This window comes from Equus caballus, chromosome 14, assembly GCF_041296265.1.
Source record: "Equus caballus isolate H_3958 breed thoroughbred chromosome 14, TB-T2T, whole genome shotgun sequence".
Taxonomy (NCBI): Eukaryota; Metazoa; Chordata; class Mammalia; order Perissodactyla; family Equidae; genus Equus; species Equus caballus.
Window position 1 is genome coordinate 21295635 of NC_091697.1, and position 15445 is coordinate 21311079.

At 41.9% G+C, this 15445-nt stretch overlaps 1 protein-coding gene across 2 annotated transcripts in view; it reads right to left on the minus strand.

The window, feature by feature from the left end:
- Nucleotides 1-294: 294 nt before the first annotated feature.
- The window catches only part of FAF2 (Fas associated factor family member 2), a 58955-nt gene continuing 43804 nt past the window's right edge, over nucleotides 295-15445 (minus strand). For both annotated transcript variants that reach the window (XM_001502650.6, XM_005599216.4), the window contains exons 4-11: nucleotides 14740-14816; nucleotides 12130-12268; nucleotides 10433-10518; nucleotides 10242-10333; nucleotides 8658-8835; nucleotides 6567-6738; nucleotides 5561-5704; nucleotides 295-1129 (exon numbers count right to left, since the gene is read on the minus strand). In XM_001502650.6, the coding sequence (XP_001502700.1) occupies nucleotides 947-1129; nucleotides 5561-5704; nucleotides 6567-6738; nucleotides 8658-8835; nucleotides 10242-10333; nucleotides 10433-10518; nucleotides 12130-12268; nucleotides 14740-14816 (1071 nt within the window). In that variant the 3' untranslated portion in view covers nucleotides 295-946. The remainder of the gene's footprint in view (nucleotides 1130-5560; nucleotides 5705-6566; nucleotides 6739-8657; nucleotides 8836-10241; nucleotides 10334-10432; nucleotides 10519-12129; nucleotides 12269-14739; nucleotides 14817-15445) is intronic.

Genomic DNA, 15445 nt, shown 5'->3' on the forward strand with positions numbered 1-15445 from the left:
TTCAGGGAAGCTCAGGGCTGGGCAGGAACAGCATGCACATGTCAGAAGAGGAATGAAGAGCTGCCATCCTTCTGTTCAGACCCCATCATAAACACCTGGTAGAGATTCCAAGGAAAAGCTGCCGTCGTGTGTGCAGGTGTGGGTATATCTGTACATACACAGCCTTTGTGGGGCTACAAACCCAGATCTCCTCCCACTGCTCCAAGTGGGATGCAGAGGTGGAAAGAAAGGACAGCAAGAATTGGACCAAAAACAACGACCTCTCTGGGAACATGAGAGGGACAATGGCAGAAGTAAGCACAAACCAGCCCAGGGCACCTTTATTACACTCTTGTGGGCTAAGGAGCCCAGGGTATGAACTCATGGGTTTAAGAATTGGCTCTTTATCAAATAAAGAAAAAAAATACACCTATGTCAGCCTCATTCCTTTGGTCATTACAAAGTAACAGAAAAAAATTTAAAAGTTATTCGTAAATTGTGGGAAGTTCAAGGTACATCTCTGCTCTGTGCCTTCCCTTCCCTCTCTTCTCCAGAGGGGGGAAGCAAGTCCTCAGCAGATGCTGCAGTAGCTGGTTGATGGAGGAGTTTTTTTCACTTTTATTTTCCATAAAAGCAAGAATGAATGAGAACTAGTGGGAATGTCCCCTTCCCCAGTTGGGACAACGGCTGGGTTGGAGGTGAAGAGTCTCCTCTCGTTGGAAGGTGCGTGGTGCAGAGGCAGGAGGAAAGGGTGGGCCTGCCAGCGGGAACGTTCATTGCCGACCTCACGCACTCACACAGGTGGTGACTCTTGCAGGCAGCACGGTTTCTGATCCTTCCTTAGGATGCAGCAGTCTTTTAAAAAAAATATTGTATAATAATAATAATAATATGAATTTCTCTTGTTTTTTTGTTTTTTCCATTTCTTTTAGGGATTGGGGTGGGAGGGGAGAGGAAGAAAAAAGTGTCACTCGTCTGTTAGGTCCTGAACAAAGAGAACTTCTGTGTGGCTGAGTCCGGCTTCCTGCAGCGTGGGGGGGTTGGGCCACTCCTCTGAAGGGACGCAGGGCAGCACCCGCCGGGGAAAGTTGGCTTCAATCTGAAACTTCTCAGGGCTTTCTTTCAAGGAGAATAAGAAGTCGTGGATTACCTGTGGAGGTCACAGAGAAAAAGAAGGGAGTGAGAAAAAGACAAAGACAGACAGACAGACACACACACACACACACACAACCACCCCCCATGAAATCAAATATCCCCCAGCTCTCCTCAGGATGACTCTGAGATATGAAGTAATCACATTACATTGGAATTCATTTCGAAGTCCTTCCGTTTCACTGAGCAAATATGTAGGGCAGCTCCTTTAAGAGACTTATAACACAGCCCAATGCTAGTCCTACTCTGAATTGATTCATCTGTTTCTTCTTTGACAATCTGTCTGATATAAAGCTAAAAAATTTTTACTTGGAAATAATCACAGAGTTACAGAAAAGTTGGAAGTATAGGACACAGAATTTTTTTCCTTGAATCCGTCGAAAGCGAGCTGCCAACCTGAGGTCCCATCACCCTAGAATCCTTGTGCATGTCTTAGGAATAGGACAATCTCCTACATAACCATGACACAGCCCTCAGAATCAGAACATTTGACTGACACATTATTACTGTGATATGATAATATGTATTCAATTATTCTTTGGGCTCCATTCAGGTTTTGCCAGTTGCCTTTTATAGCACAAAGATCCGGTTTAGAACTGTGTGTTGCATGTAGTTGACACATCTCCTAAGTCTCCTCCTTTAGTCTCAAAGAAATCCTCAGTCTTCCCTTGACTCTCCTGACCTTGACTCTTCTAAAGATTGCTCTTCAGTTATTATATAGCCTGTCTCTTGATTTGTTTGTCTGACGTTCACTCCAGATTAGATTCCAGGTACACGTCTCTGGCAGGAGCGCTACAGAAATGCTGCTGCATTCTACTCAATGCATCCTATTCAGGTGGAGCACAATTTCCATTTGTTCAATTACCTACAATATTCACTTTGATCACTTCATTAAGGTGGTGACTGCCAGACCTCTCCACTGTAAGTTATTCTTTTTCTCTTTGTAATTAAGGAGTATTTTGTGCAGAGGGACTTTAAAACTATGGAGACATTATGTTCCTTGAAATTTTAATTTATTTCTTTATATTAATATAGCATCACGATTTCCTATTTTATTCAATAGGTTATAATGTTACAATCATTAATGTTCAAATTGTTCCAGCTGGAGTCAGAAGGAGCCCATTCAAGCTGGCTTCTGTGTCTTTCTGACATATCTTCATCACTCTCTGAATAAATTCCTTGCTTTCTCACAGAAGGTGTTCCAGGCTGACTTGTGTTTTCCCTGCCCCAGCCCTGGAATCAGCCATTTCCCCAAAGAGCCCTGGTTCTTCTTAACAGACAATGGTATTTAAAAATGATCATCTAGATCCTAGGTATGTTGATGGTTATTGGGACGTTGCTGCTCCCAAGCATTCCCTGTGGAGAAAACTAGACACTATGTGTACACACGTATACACACCAACATCTATGTTTCTGTACATATATACGTATGTTAAAAACCATAAGTTCATTCCTCCCTCCTCCTCTGGTTCTGGATTTAACACCCTACCTCACCCCCAGCCACTTGGGCTCTGACTTCTCTGCACTGGGCAAGCCCGCACAAGTGGACACCCTCCGTAACTTGATCAAGACCTGACATCCTCTATGTGGGCCTTTCCTCTGTGGGAATGCCCTCACCTCGCTCTGGCTCTGACAAGGTACAGGTAAACTCTTAGGAAAAAGTAAGGCAACATCAGAAAAACTTGCATTCCTAAAACTTAAAATGTGAGATACCTGTGGAACAGGCCACCTTTATTTTTCCCTGTCTCATAAAGCCACACATTAAGAACAGGCACACTGGATCTGCTCGACGGCCCTCTCCATGTGGCATTCTATTTCTAATGAACAGTCCAAGGGATGTGTTGTGAAGGGCACAGCGAATCTCTTTCAGGTCAACCCCAAAGATTACAAAACACCATTCAAGTTACCCCTCCTTTTTTGAGGCAATCTACTTTTTTTTGTTCCATCTCTCATAAATTTATTCTTGTGTGTGTGGAGCAGTCCTTTCCTCATTTGTGTTAAGCTTACCTCTTTAGAGCTGTTAAGGGCCTACAACTCCAGAATTTAAGAAGTCAATCTATGCTATTCTTATCTAATCCATTCAGGATTTTATAAAGTTCTCATATTTTATATCAAATTCAGTCATTTTCAGTTCCCGTCTCTCTTTTTCCATTAATATTCACCCTCCTTTCTTTTCTTGAGATGCATCAATTAGATTTACACCAAGTATTCCTGGTAGGAACCCTACATGGGTTTTATATAAGGGTGAAATAACATTTTGATTACTTTTCAATCCTTGCTTGAAAATACTCAACTTTGGTACAAAACTGGCAATTTTTATTTACCACTGACAATGGGCTAATCATCATCTCCAGAGGTCTCGCCTTTTGGTTCATAATAGACAGGAAAATGAGTTCTGGGGTGAATATAATTTGGATTCTAATAGGGATTCATTTAAGAGAAAGTCAGCTGCCACTCTTCTGCCCACTCGGGGGACCTGGAGATTTTTCTACAATTTACCCTTTTTATTTTAGCATTTTACCACTATCAAGAGCTGAGCAGCATGTGCAAATCTGAATATTTCGCTGACCATTCACTCTTTGAGATTACATATGAAGGGCAGAGCTCACAGAAGATGACACAAAGTGTGCAAGACCACTAAACGACTACAAATCATTATTCAGTTATATGTTATTAACTCTGAATTTTAAATTCAAGGCCAGCGCTGCCAATACACTTCTCTTCCTTTACACTTCTTTTCCCATCTCTGAGCCTCCTCTCCATTTATAACCAAGAACTTCTCTCAGTCTGAGGTTGGTTTGTTTATTACATAACTTTTAGGATTAAATAGTTAACAAATGGATTGGTTCCTCTTTGGCCACAAGCCTATTCTGTTCCACAATGCTAATACATTTTTCCTCCAAAACTCAAGAGAGCAAACTTTGGTTAGGTTTTTCACACACAGAAGGAGAGTTTGGGGAGCAGAAGCTCTATAAAGCTTAGGTGTACTACAACAAAACCGTAAGTGAACAAGGTTGCAAGCTCAAATCTATGTAAACCAGTAAACGGGAAACACACCAGAGGAAGGGAATGGACATTTAGTAACCACCTACTAACATGGTAGGACCCGTGTGAAGCTCATTCGTGTTCCCCCAATTTTCCAAAGTCAGAGATGTGAGCACCTTCCCCCAATATAAATGCATGCATAAATGAGAGAGAAACAAACAAAATATGGAAGTGATTTGCTTCTCTCTCATCAGGATGCCTCACAACTTTTTACTCGGTATTAGCTCTTCGAGTCTCTCATTCCCTACTGGCCAGTGAGTTCCGGGAATTCCAGAAACACATCTCACTCATCTGTATAACCCCTAGAGTACCTAACACAGTGGCTGACAGATCTTTGGTTTAGTTCTCAGAGGGCTGATTATATTTCCATCTAACAGATGGGATATCCGAGGCCCCGTAAAAGATTCTGGAACTTGTCCAGTGTTCTCTGGTTCAACAAGAAGTAGTGAACGCGCCACCCTCATCTGTGCTAGCCTCAACTGATTACAGTGCATCCTCATTTCTATTATGCAGTTTACTCCCAACTATTTCAAGTGATCAGGGAGACGGCAGAATCTGCTATAGCTGTAAATTTGGAAAGGCAACATACCAACTCTTAATATAAACAGAAAGTTCCTTTTGGTTATAAATACCAAAAATAATACTTAGCATCTGAATGCTTACCACGAGCCAGGCCCAACATTGAGTACTATACATATGAACTTAATCCTAACAACCATCCTTTTAGAGAGTGTCTATTATTACACCTAATTTACAGATGAAGAAATTGAGTCAATTAAGTAATAAACTGACCAAAAAACACATCTATTAATCCAAGAAGAAGGAGAATTTGATCCTGACTTTGTGAGACTCTCAGAGTCTTTGCTTTGGACTACTTCCTTATGGAATGACAAACACTATTCACTTGCAGACACCAAATATACAAGGTAGCCCCACAAACTGGGGCTTCTTATGGGCTAAATGAGTAGAAAACGAGAGTGACAACTGTCTGCAAACCACACCTGCACTAATATTCAGATGTGTAATTCCGGTGCTTCTAGTCAGCGGAGATGGCACTTTCTGTACAGAACGAGGGGTTCTGGGGGGATTTAGAAGCCATTGAGAGCCGAGTAGCATGGAAGAGCCTCCCACCTCCAATACCTCAAGTCTCAGCAGAGCTCAAACATGATGAAAGAAACCTTAGGAAGTGCTTTGAGCTGGCAGCTGAAACCGAAGGAAGCTCCCAGTTCACTGCACTCCTCTCTCTCTCTCTCTGGCCCTCCCCGCTCTGCCCCTGTTCATCAGAGGAGCAGATACTCCACCAACACTCTCAAGAGTCCTCAAAAGCTTCCAAATCTAGAGCCCAGGCTCTACATGTACATCACACAACTTAAGCGGTCCTTACTGTTAGAGACTGTGAAAAGTGGAAGCGTCTCTCTACTCGAGAATCATTGGGTAATTTGAAAATGATCTTGACACTTTCAGGGTCATCAGGGGAAGGCTCCGGGGGCAGGCACTCCAACTTCCTTTCCTTTTCCTCCTGCAAATTCTGTAGACACACAAACCAAAGGTGAGGCTATGGCTCCAAGAGGGAAACAGGACACAAGAAACACTACCACCATGTAGGTTCACTGTGCAGTCAGAAGAAAAATTAATGACATTAGCATAAAGAAAACTGCTTGGGAAGAGTCAGAAACACCCTAATACTTTGAATCAAAGTACTATTGCATCACATGTATTATTTATTGACTATGTTAAGATATTTAACTGTCTGGAAAAAAGGGAATGACTAAAAGACAGTGGCTATAATCAACTGGTAATAAACAAAGAAACAAGATCATGAATGAAATGCCAAATTAGCTAACACTGAAACCAAGAATGAATACTTAAAAACTGCTGTGGGGGCCGGCCCCGTAGCTGAGCGGTTAAGTCCGTGCACTCTGCTTCGGCAGCCCAGGGTTTCACCAGTTCAGATCCTGGGTGTGGACATGGCACTGCTCATCAAGCCATGGTGAGACAGCATCCCACATGCCACAACTAGAAGGACCCACAACTAAAAAATATACAACTATGTACTGAGGGGATTTGGGGAGAAAAAGCAGAAAAAAAAGATTGGCAACAGTTGTTAGCTCAGGTGCCAATCTTTTTAAAAAAAAACTGCGAATCAACAGCATTTTCAACTGCTTATTATCAATTTATATTCACTTTTCATGGAACAGAGCTGTTTCGCCTTTTACTCACTATTGTACTTGTTTTAATAAACTTTTAATTTTAAAACACTTTCTGTGAAAATGTAGTAAATACAAAAATGGCAAGAAGAATTTAAATCGGCCATAATCCCATTGTGTTCCAGTTGCTTCCTTTAAGAAGAGCTCAGCTTGGGGGTCCGGGAGTAAAGCCAGGCTCCGCACCCGCCGCCGCCTCTCTTCTGCCAGCTTCTGCTGCTGCACCTCCTCCTCCTTCCGCCGCTTCCGCTCCCGCTCCTCCCGTTTCTTTCTTTCTTTCTCCTGGTCGGCCCTGAGAGAGGCCAGGTAGGCCTCATCCTGCTGTTGTCTCAGCACCTGGGTCTGGTTTCGTTCTTCCCTGCAGACAGATCAAAATCATAAGAGGAAAAGAACAATCTTACAAAGCTCTGTGTTTTCTTAGACTGAAATTTTTCGGGGGGTAAGAAGTTGACGATCTTGGCAGGTGACTATTTCACACTACCCTAAAGGATCCAAGGCAGAGCATCGCAGGATCTGAATGAGCTGTCTCTTTTCCTGTTTAATTTGGCAGAAAAAGAAATGGCAAGTTTTTCCTTCCCCTTTTCACTTGTCAAAGAAAACTTTTTCCCCCAATTATAACAAAAGCAACATAGTACTATTGTTATAAAATGATCATCAAGATCTTATTTTACAGGTAGGTAAATATCTTTTTGGGTTACTGTATTTTTGTATATGTTGCTTTCATAAAACCAAAACCCCACAAACATACATCTTAGAAGAGTTGAAAAATGCAGAAACATCTTATTCAGAGTTCCACTAACCAAAGAGAAAACACTGTAACGTTTAGGTGTACTTCTTATTTTCTCTCCCAAAAACTGTGTATGTATATAGGAGCGAGTGTGTGTGTGTGTGTGTGTCTATAACATTAAAAGAAAATATACCAGGGCCAGCCCTGTGGCCGAGTGGTTAGTTAAGTTCGCGCGCTCCGCTTTGGTGGCCCAGGGTTTCACCGGTTCAGATCCTGGGTGCAGACCTAGCACCGCTCATCAGGCCATGCTGAGGCGGCACGTCACACGCCACAACTAGAAGGACTCACAACTAAAATATACAACTACATACTGGGGGTCTTTGGGAAGAAGGAAAAATAAAAAAAATAAATAAAATCTTAAAAAAAAAAAAAGAAAGAAAAAGAAAATATACCAGAATGTTAAAAAGTGTTTAAAAGTGGTGGGAGGAATACATACGGCTTTAAATTGTTTGCTGTGCTCTTTTGTGTTTTCCAAATCTTCTACAATTAATGTACATTACTTATGTAGTAGTGTTGCTAGTGCCATGAAGTTGATGCCAACTTCTAGTGACCCTGTGTACAACAGAGCAGAACCCTGCCCGGTCTTTTTGTGCTATCTTCTCACCTTCCAGTGCTGTATCAGACAATTTTCTGCGACTATTCAAGTGTTTTCATGGCCCATTTTTTTTTTTTTGAGAAAGATTAGCCCTGAGCTAACATCTGCTGCCAATCCTCCTCTTTTTGCTGAGGAAGACTGGCCCTGAGCTAACATCCATGCCCACCTTCCTCTACTTTATATGGGGGACGGCTACCACAGCATGGCTTGCCAAGCAGTGCCATGTCCGCACCCAGGATCTGAACCGGCAAACCCCAGGCTGCCAAAGCGGACCGTGGGAACTTAACAGCTGCACCACCGGGCTGGCCCCCTGATGGGCAATTTTTTTGGAAGTGGGTAGCCAGGTCCATATTCCTAGTCTATTGTAGTCTGGAAGCTCTGCTGAAACCTGTCCACTGTGGGTGACCCTGCTGGTATTTGAAATACCAGTGGCATAGCTTTCAGCACCACAGCAACGTGCAGCCGTGGCAGTGTAACAAACGACAGATGGGTGACGTGGTGCCCTGACCCGGCAATGGACCTGGGCTGCAAGGGTGAGAGCGCCAAGTCTTAACCACTAGACCACCAGGGCTGGCTTATGTAATGGGGAGAAGCGTTATAATCATTCCTCAGTTTTTAAATTTAAGTTATTTATATCATATTCAGCTATTCTAAATGACACGGTACACATTCTTGAGCATAGAAGCCTGTTTTTATTTTGAATCACATCTCTAAGAACAGATGATCTGATGAAGAGTTTTTTAGGTCAAAGTACCTAAATATTTTAACACTAAAGGGACAAGGCTTTCAAAGCTCCCTAAGACAGAGAAGAAGTCAGGATTTTTGGAGGCCTGGGTCAGCCACCCAAACCTACAGCTGGTCTCTCTCTCAGTTTCACTGAGGGACTTCCCTGCACCTTTCTAGGCGTTCTGACACCAGGTAAGTCTGGTTTGCGTCCATGATGAATGTCAGCTGGTTAATGAGGTCATCAGGTTGAATGAGGCCTTCTAGCCGTCCCACCACAGTCATCCTCCGATCCTTCAGCATAATCATGGCCAGGAATGGATAGGTGTTCTCTCGTAAGGCCTGCGAGACTGACAAAGAAGACCCAACAAATCAAGGGTATGACTTAGGGATGAAAGAGATCAACTCTTAGACTTTCCACCTCGAGCAAGAGAGAACTGCTTTAGTCTCAGTTGGGAAAGAAGGGAGGTGTCATTTATTCTCTGCTGACTTTTTCTTCCCCTAGTTTCCTAATCTTTTTGTTGTCATTGTTATGTATTTCTGTCCGTACTCCCAAGGTAATTTGATTTGAGTAGGACAGGCTTTTCTGGTGGGGGTGTGGTTGACATGAAGATGCTGGGGAAGGCTGTGGAGTGCAAGGACAATGTCTATTTGATGGTAGGAAAAGGATCTGTAAAGACTGGCTACTGTTTAGAATAATTTTTCCCTGTGTCAGGGGTCAAGCCTAAAGTGGACAAGGCTGCAAGTCTCAGCATTATGCTACTGGTAATGATCTCCACATCATCTTCTTCTGCCTTTTCTTCCTCTTGTCCAATCCCTTCCTCATCCATTTTCCTATGTCTTTTTTTTTCACCTGCAAAAAGGCTAGCTTTTCCGTTCCAGAAGAGTTTAGAAAGTTGATCTTCCAAACAACCAAGATTTTACCATAATGGAGTTTTACCTATGTTTTCCTTATGGTTTGAAAGAACAGATTTTTATAAGTTCTTTAGCTCCTTCTATCCACCCCCCACAAAGCATATTAGAATGGCATAACACATGCTGCAGGAACTTATCAGGCATTAAAAAACCAATTAGGAGTAAAGATTCAGATTCCAGGATGCAGGCAAAAACATCTGCACGTCTTTGTTCTCAGGATCCAGCACAGGGTCTGGTATGCTAGTGTACACTCAGAAGTTGCTGAACAGAAGTAGCTGCAAAGTAAGGACATTTGCCTTCGCTGGATACCTTACTATCTTATACTGACTCCTAAAAACAGTTACCTCCAGTCAAGTGTTATTGTCAGCAAAGATCTAAACTTTCTGACTCCCCATCAGCACTCAAGGTACTCAAGAACAACTAACTGACTGTGCAAGGAGCGCTGTGAAAACTGCTGATAATGAGAATGAACTCTTGAGTGAAAAGCTCATGAAAGGCAAGATGCTGGCCAGGTCTGGGTGTTTTTAAAAAGAAAACAGGCTCCGGCAATGGTTACCTGTAAAAAATGAGCTAGAATGAGCTGACAGACACGAGCTTACTCCAAAACTTGCTAACTTAACTGTGTGATCTTAAACTCTGTCAGCCTGTTTCCTAAACCATAAAGTAGAGGTAATATAATCCCCAGCTCTGAGGACTGCTGAGAGGATTAAATGGGCTAATGTATAAACAGCAATTAGCACTGTGTCTATCACAGAATCATCAAGCAATAAATGGCGTGTCTGTCCAGGTTATTCCAAAGATAGCCCAACAATCTCAACTAGGCAAAAGAAACAAAACTTACCCCTGTATCCCTCAGGTTTGTTTGTGGAGCATGCCCAGAAGAGCATCCTAGTGTTTATTAGTGAAATAACTTCAGGTGCACAGAGTGTGTTGCTGTGGAGAGGGATGAAAAAGACATGAGAAGAACTTGCTTACTACAAACTATCAGCAGATAAGGTCAGAAAAGAGAAAGAAAACGATCAATACACTTACCGACAGAACTCATCAGAGTCCTGGTGATCATCTCCATGAAGATAAACCAAAAGAAAGCGAAGCTCTCGCTTGGCATCGTTAAGTGCCTGTGGGAAACAGAAAATCATTAATTATGATGATGACTGTGCCTTGAGCTTTCAATTAGGCTAAGGGTCCTAATGGATACAGCTACATATTGAGGGAACAAAAGGAGAAATGAGGAAAAAAGGTGAGTAAGAAATCAGATCCCTAGTCTCCTACCTTTACACCCCTTGCATTTGTCTCCCTATAGAAATCCATGCTAACAAGCTTTAATGAAAAGGTTTTAGTGTTGTTAGGACCTAAGTTGTATCAGGCACATGAGAATAGACAGGCTGATGAATAACAGTCCCCAACAAATCACAGAAAAGTCAGTTGTTCCCACAGCCTAAAGGAAGATGAAACATGAGAATCTGACCACGTGAAAAGGGAGGTGAGAATTTTACCACTTTACAGCTATGATATCCCTGTAAATAAAAAAACACTGTGAAGATGAGCCTGATGCCAGACCACACACCCAGGAGGGATGAAGGACTGTGGGACCCAAAGGCATTCTAAAGAGCATAGGGTGTAAAGATCTTCAAAGACAAGGCTGGTGTCCAAGGTTCCTGTGTGCGCTTTTGCATTTGCCTAATCCTGAGTACATGACAGTTCAATTAAGATTTCCTGAAGGACCAATGGTCTACCCTTAGGATCATAGCAGAGGGGGTGCATGAGAGGTGCCCATTTCATTCACATCTGTATCTTGAGCACTGAGGACAGTGCCCCGTATCTAGCAGGTGCTTGCTGAGTGGGGTGGGAGCAGCTGGTAAGGAGACCGACTACGAGAAAAAGCAGATGTGTGGGAGAATCCAAGCAGGAAGGAAGAGTAAGCATTGTTCTCTTTCTCCAGATAGATTCAGGAATCCTGGAGGCTGAAGAATTATCCTCCAACCTATGCCCTCAGTGTTAGTTCTAATTATTCTCTGGCAAACTAGGGATACGCCCAACACCCACAGAAGTCTTAATCTTTGCCCCCTGAGAGGTAATAGTCAAAAGTCTGTGGGGCTTAGGTTGAATGAGATGTGCTGCTTTGAGTCTAGGGTCTATGCCCTTATTCAATGCTGTGAAGGACCACAGAAGACTAAGGCTTTGCCTTCAAGGGACTTATAACCTGGTATAGGAGATAAGACATAAACACAAACAACTATAAGAAAAAATGCGAAACTGCTGTAAGTTTTTAAAAAGTTATGAAAGTGCAAGAGGAAAGATTACTATTTTAGATTGCAAGGTAGGCCACGGTAGGGCACACCAATCAGGAAAGGGTATAGAAGGGAGTGACATGAGCTGGTTGAAGGATGGACAAGATTCCAATCAGCAAAAATGTGAGGAAGGCATTCCAGGTGGAGTGAACAGCAAAAGCAAAGGCACAGAGGTGGCAAAGTAGAGAGTATGTTCAGGGAATGGTTTAACTGGAACCTAGGGTACGGGGAAACAGATTATGCAGGAGAGATCTCAAAAGAAGGTTGGGATTAGATCAAGGAGGCCCAGCTAAAAGGTTTGGTCTTTTTTCCTGTAAGCAGTGAAGAGCTATTTAGAGTTCTGAGTAAAGGAATAACACGATCAGTGGTGGACTATGCTTTCCTTTGTGGATAGAATCATATCAATAAATTGGCATCTATATGGTTTGTGGCACTGACCTGGCTGTACGTTCCCTGGTAGAAGACAGGGTGTGCCCTCCCATATTTCTCTTCAAAAGAGTGCATAAATGAAACAATGTCCCCAACAGGGTCAGTGACCCGGCTGCGAGGGTCAGGCCGTATAAAACGAAGCGCAAACCTGGGGAGGAAGGAATAAATATCACGTGAATTGGCTTACTGTCGTGCACATGGGGTGGGCTAGTTTATAAAGATTTCTATAACGGAGCCAGACACCTGGCAGCAAAGGGAGGGGAATGGTCTGTGAGTGGACCATCAAGCCTGAGAGTATAGTCTGGCTCAAAAGCTGCAACGCAGCAAGTAGTGTTCCACTGTTCAAGAACAATGCAAATTACTAGGATTATAAATTCCAACACTGGTAGAACAAATTCTGAGAGCTTTTTGCATAAAAATTTTGGCCTAGAAAAATTGGGAAAGGAAGACAGAGTATCCAAAAAGATCACGAATCAGGCTGTGCCCCCAGACTCTCTAGAATGGCACTAAGACTGCAGCCACTAGCCATATGTGGCTATCTAAAACAAATTAAAATTAATTAAGTGAAATAACCATAAAAATTCAGTTCCTCAGTCACTCTAGCCACATTAACAGCTTAAGAGCCACATGTGATTAGTGGCTTCCACACTGGACAGTGAAGATATACAATGTTTCCATCATCACAGAAAGTTCCATTGGACAAGCCTGCTCTTTCTGATTGTCCTACTTGCCCCTCTCTCTCTTTTCTGTTCCCTTGGGATTTTGAATTTTTAGTGCATACTTCCAAGCTATTCAAATTAGGAACAGGAACTTCAAAACCCGAACCTGCAGTCAGGATTTACTTGCTCCTCAAAGGGGCAAGTAAATTCTGCTTGATGATCTATGGCTGATGGCACCCACGGAGGAAGTTATTAAACTTTTAGATCTAGAGTACACTGGTAGATTTGGAGACCTCGCAGCTAGTGTAAGGCTAAGGATGGTACCACACGCATCTGTTTTTAAAGAGGTCATCTTATCACATTTGTATAGCACTATTTATTTATCCTTTGGGTTTCCCGGAAGGCAATGGGGCAGAGGTGTGCTAAGTCAATACGCTACATAACGTTACACAAGTAACCTGGATGATACGCTTGCATTAAATTAGCAGCACATGCCATGCATATTTTTTCCCAAGGAAAGCAAACAATATTCATATACTTGAGGAATTCTCAGCACAGAAAAGGTGACTAAACTATGACACTTTCCTTACCAAACCTTGAGCTAATTCCTTATCCTCTCAACAAATTCCTCACGTGCATACAATTTCAATTGGAATTTCTCCTCAGCAATCAAATCAAATTCATCGACACAAACATTCCAGAGCAAATTAAAAACAAATGTAAGAAGCTGTGTATGTGGGAGAGAGGTTAGAAATCCTTAAGAAGATTGATGTTTTGATAACATTCTCTGAAATTAAGTATTCTACGATTATCTTATTACTCTTAAAGTTTTCAAATTTTGATGAATGAATGGATAAAAGCTTTAACTTTTATGTTTCTTATTACAATATATTACTATGGCCTACGTAATTTAGGACAATCAGCTTTTAAAAAAAGTAGTCTTCATTATGATTTTAAAGATTTTTACGTGCCCATTCTTAAACAAAACAGGGGTGGAAAGAGTACTAATTGGTTAATTGGTGACCAATCAGAACTTTGCTAAAGCAAAGAAGCCAATAAGCAGGCAATCTCACAAAACACCAAGTGGCCAAGGTAAAAGTACTGTCCTGATCCTCGCACTAGAGCAAGGCAAAGGCTATCCCACATTTGAAGAGAGGTACAGGTTGTCCTATATGCAAGGCACAGACAACATGTTCTAGCTCCATCTGTTGGCCTGGATACCCATAAACATTTCAGTTCCTCATAAAGCCTAGATGTGGGTTCACCTACTACTCAGCTCTAGACTAGAAACCCCAAGACTGATGTGCCAGCAACTCGGACCCCCTTGACATTTTCTAGTCCTGGCCTCTCTGCAACTTCCAGTGCTGAGCTCTCTGAATGGTAAATGAGGGAATCAAGAAGAAAGGTGAAGGTGTGAAGAAAGGGGGTTCCAGTGTCAGCAACCTGTGGGTTGCCAGGAAAGAAGGAAATGTATAGATGGAGGGTCTCAAGAGGTGAATCTGTTGTGGGAGCAATCTAGAGAAAAATGGGTAATGTCAGAGCAAGAGAACTTGTTGGGATTATGAGTAGTCAGATGCAGTTAGATGGTTTAGGGTAGAAGTTAAAAGGAGTATGAAGCTAGTAGACAATGGGGGTTAGAAAGGAAAGGGTGTGAAGATGAACTTGAGAATGTAGACAAACATGGCGGGAGAAGGGAGGAAAATGATAAATATAGGTAGACTGATTCTTGAAAACGATAGCGACGACTACTTTAGACAATTCCATTTCACAACATCTGTTGTTATGTTTGAACAATTTAAAATATTTTCATACTATATTAAAAGATTGTCCAGGAAGAGTATTCAACCTGATGACAAACTGGCAAGTCAAAATTGATTAAAGCATACACCTCACTCTGCTCTACGTTTCAGCTCCAAAGTCTACACTGTTGTTACTAACATGTAAATGCAAAGGTACGTACCTAAATATGTCAAGTATTGTGTAATAGGTAAACCGGAATGGAAGCATTATCAAGTAATAACCCCATCCAAGCAGCCCCTGAAATTCCAAAAACAATGTTAGACAGCATTCTCTCAATCCCTAATACCTCAGAAAAGGGCCAGTTCAGATTTTCACTCTTTTTTGTCCTTTCACGTGACTGCTCCCTCTGCAATAAGGTCCCCTCTTTCTGGCCACCTCATCCTTCTTAAAGACTAACTGCCTTTGATCTCATGTCATCTAATACCATCATATTTTTCTTTTATCACATAACTTTTGTATTAAATCTTCAACACTTTTTGTGCAGCTACTTATATTAGTTAAATTCAATTGCAAGTTTTCCATCCCAACCATAAATATTCAATCTTTCCTTTTTAGATTTACACATTAAAATTAGGTACACAGAAATAGCAAGAAAGATAACACTATTACTACCTTGGATATTTGTATATAAATGACAAATAACTATATTAACCACAACTATAAATTCCCATATGGCCTCTAATCTTAGTAATAATGCTAATTATTATTTTAACAATGTTGGTTATTGCTGCTGTTATTATTAGCTAGTACATATATGCAAGGCTCTAAAGTTTACAAAGCATTTCTTATACATCACATCGTGTTAGCCTGAGACCCTCCCTACATCCATGGCCACGGAGCTCTGAAGCACCAGAGCTGACACTAAG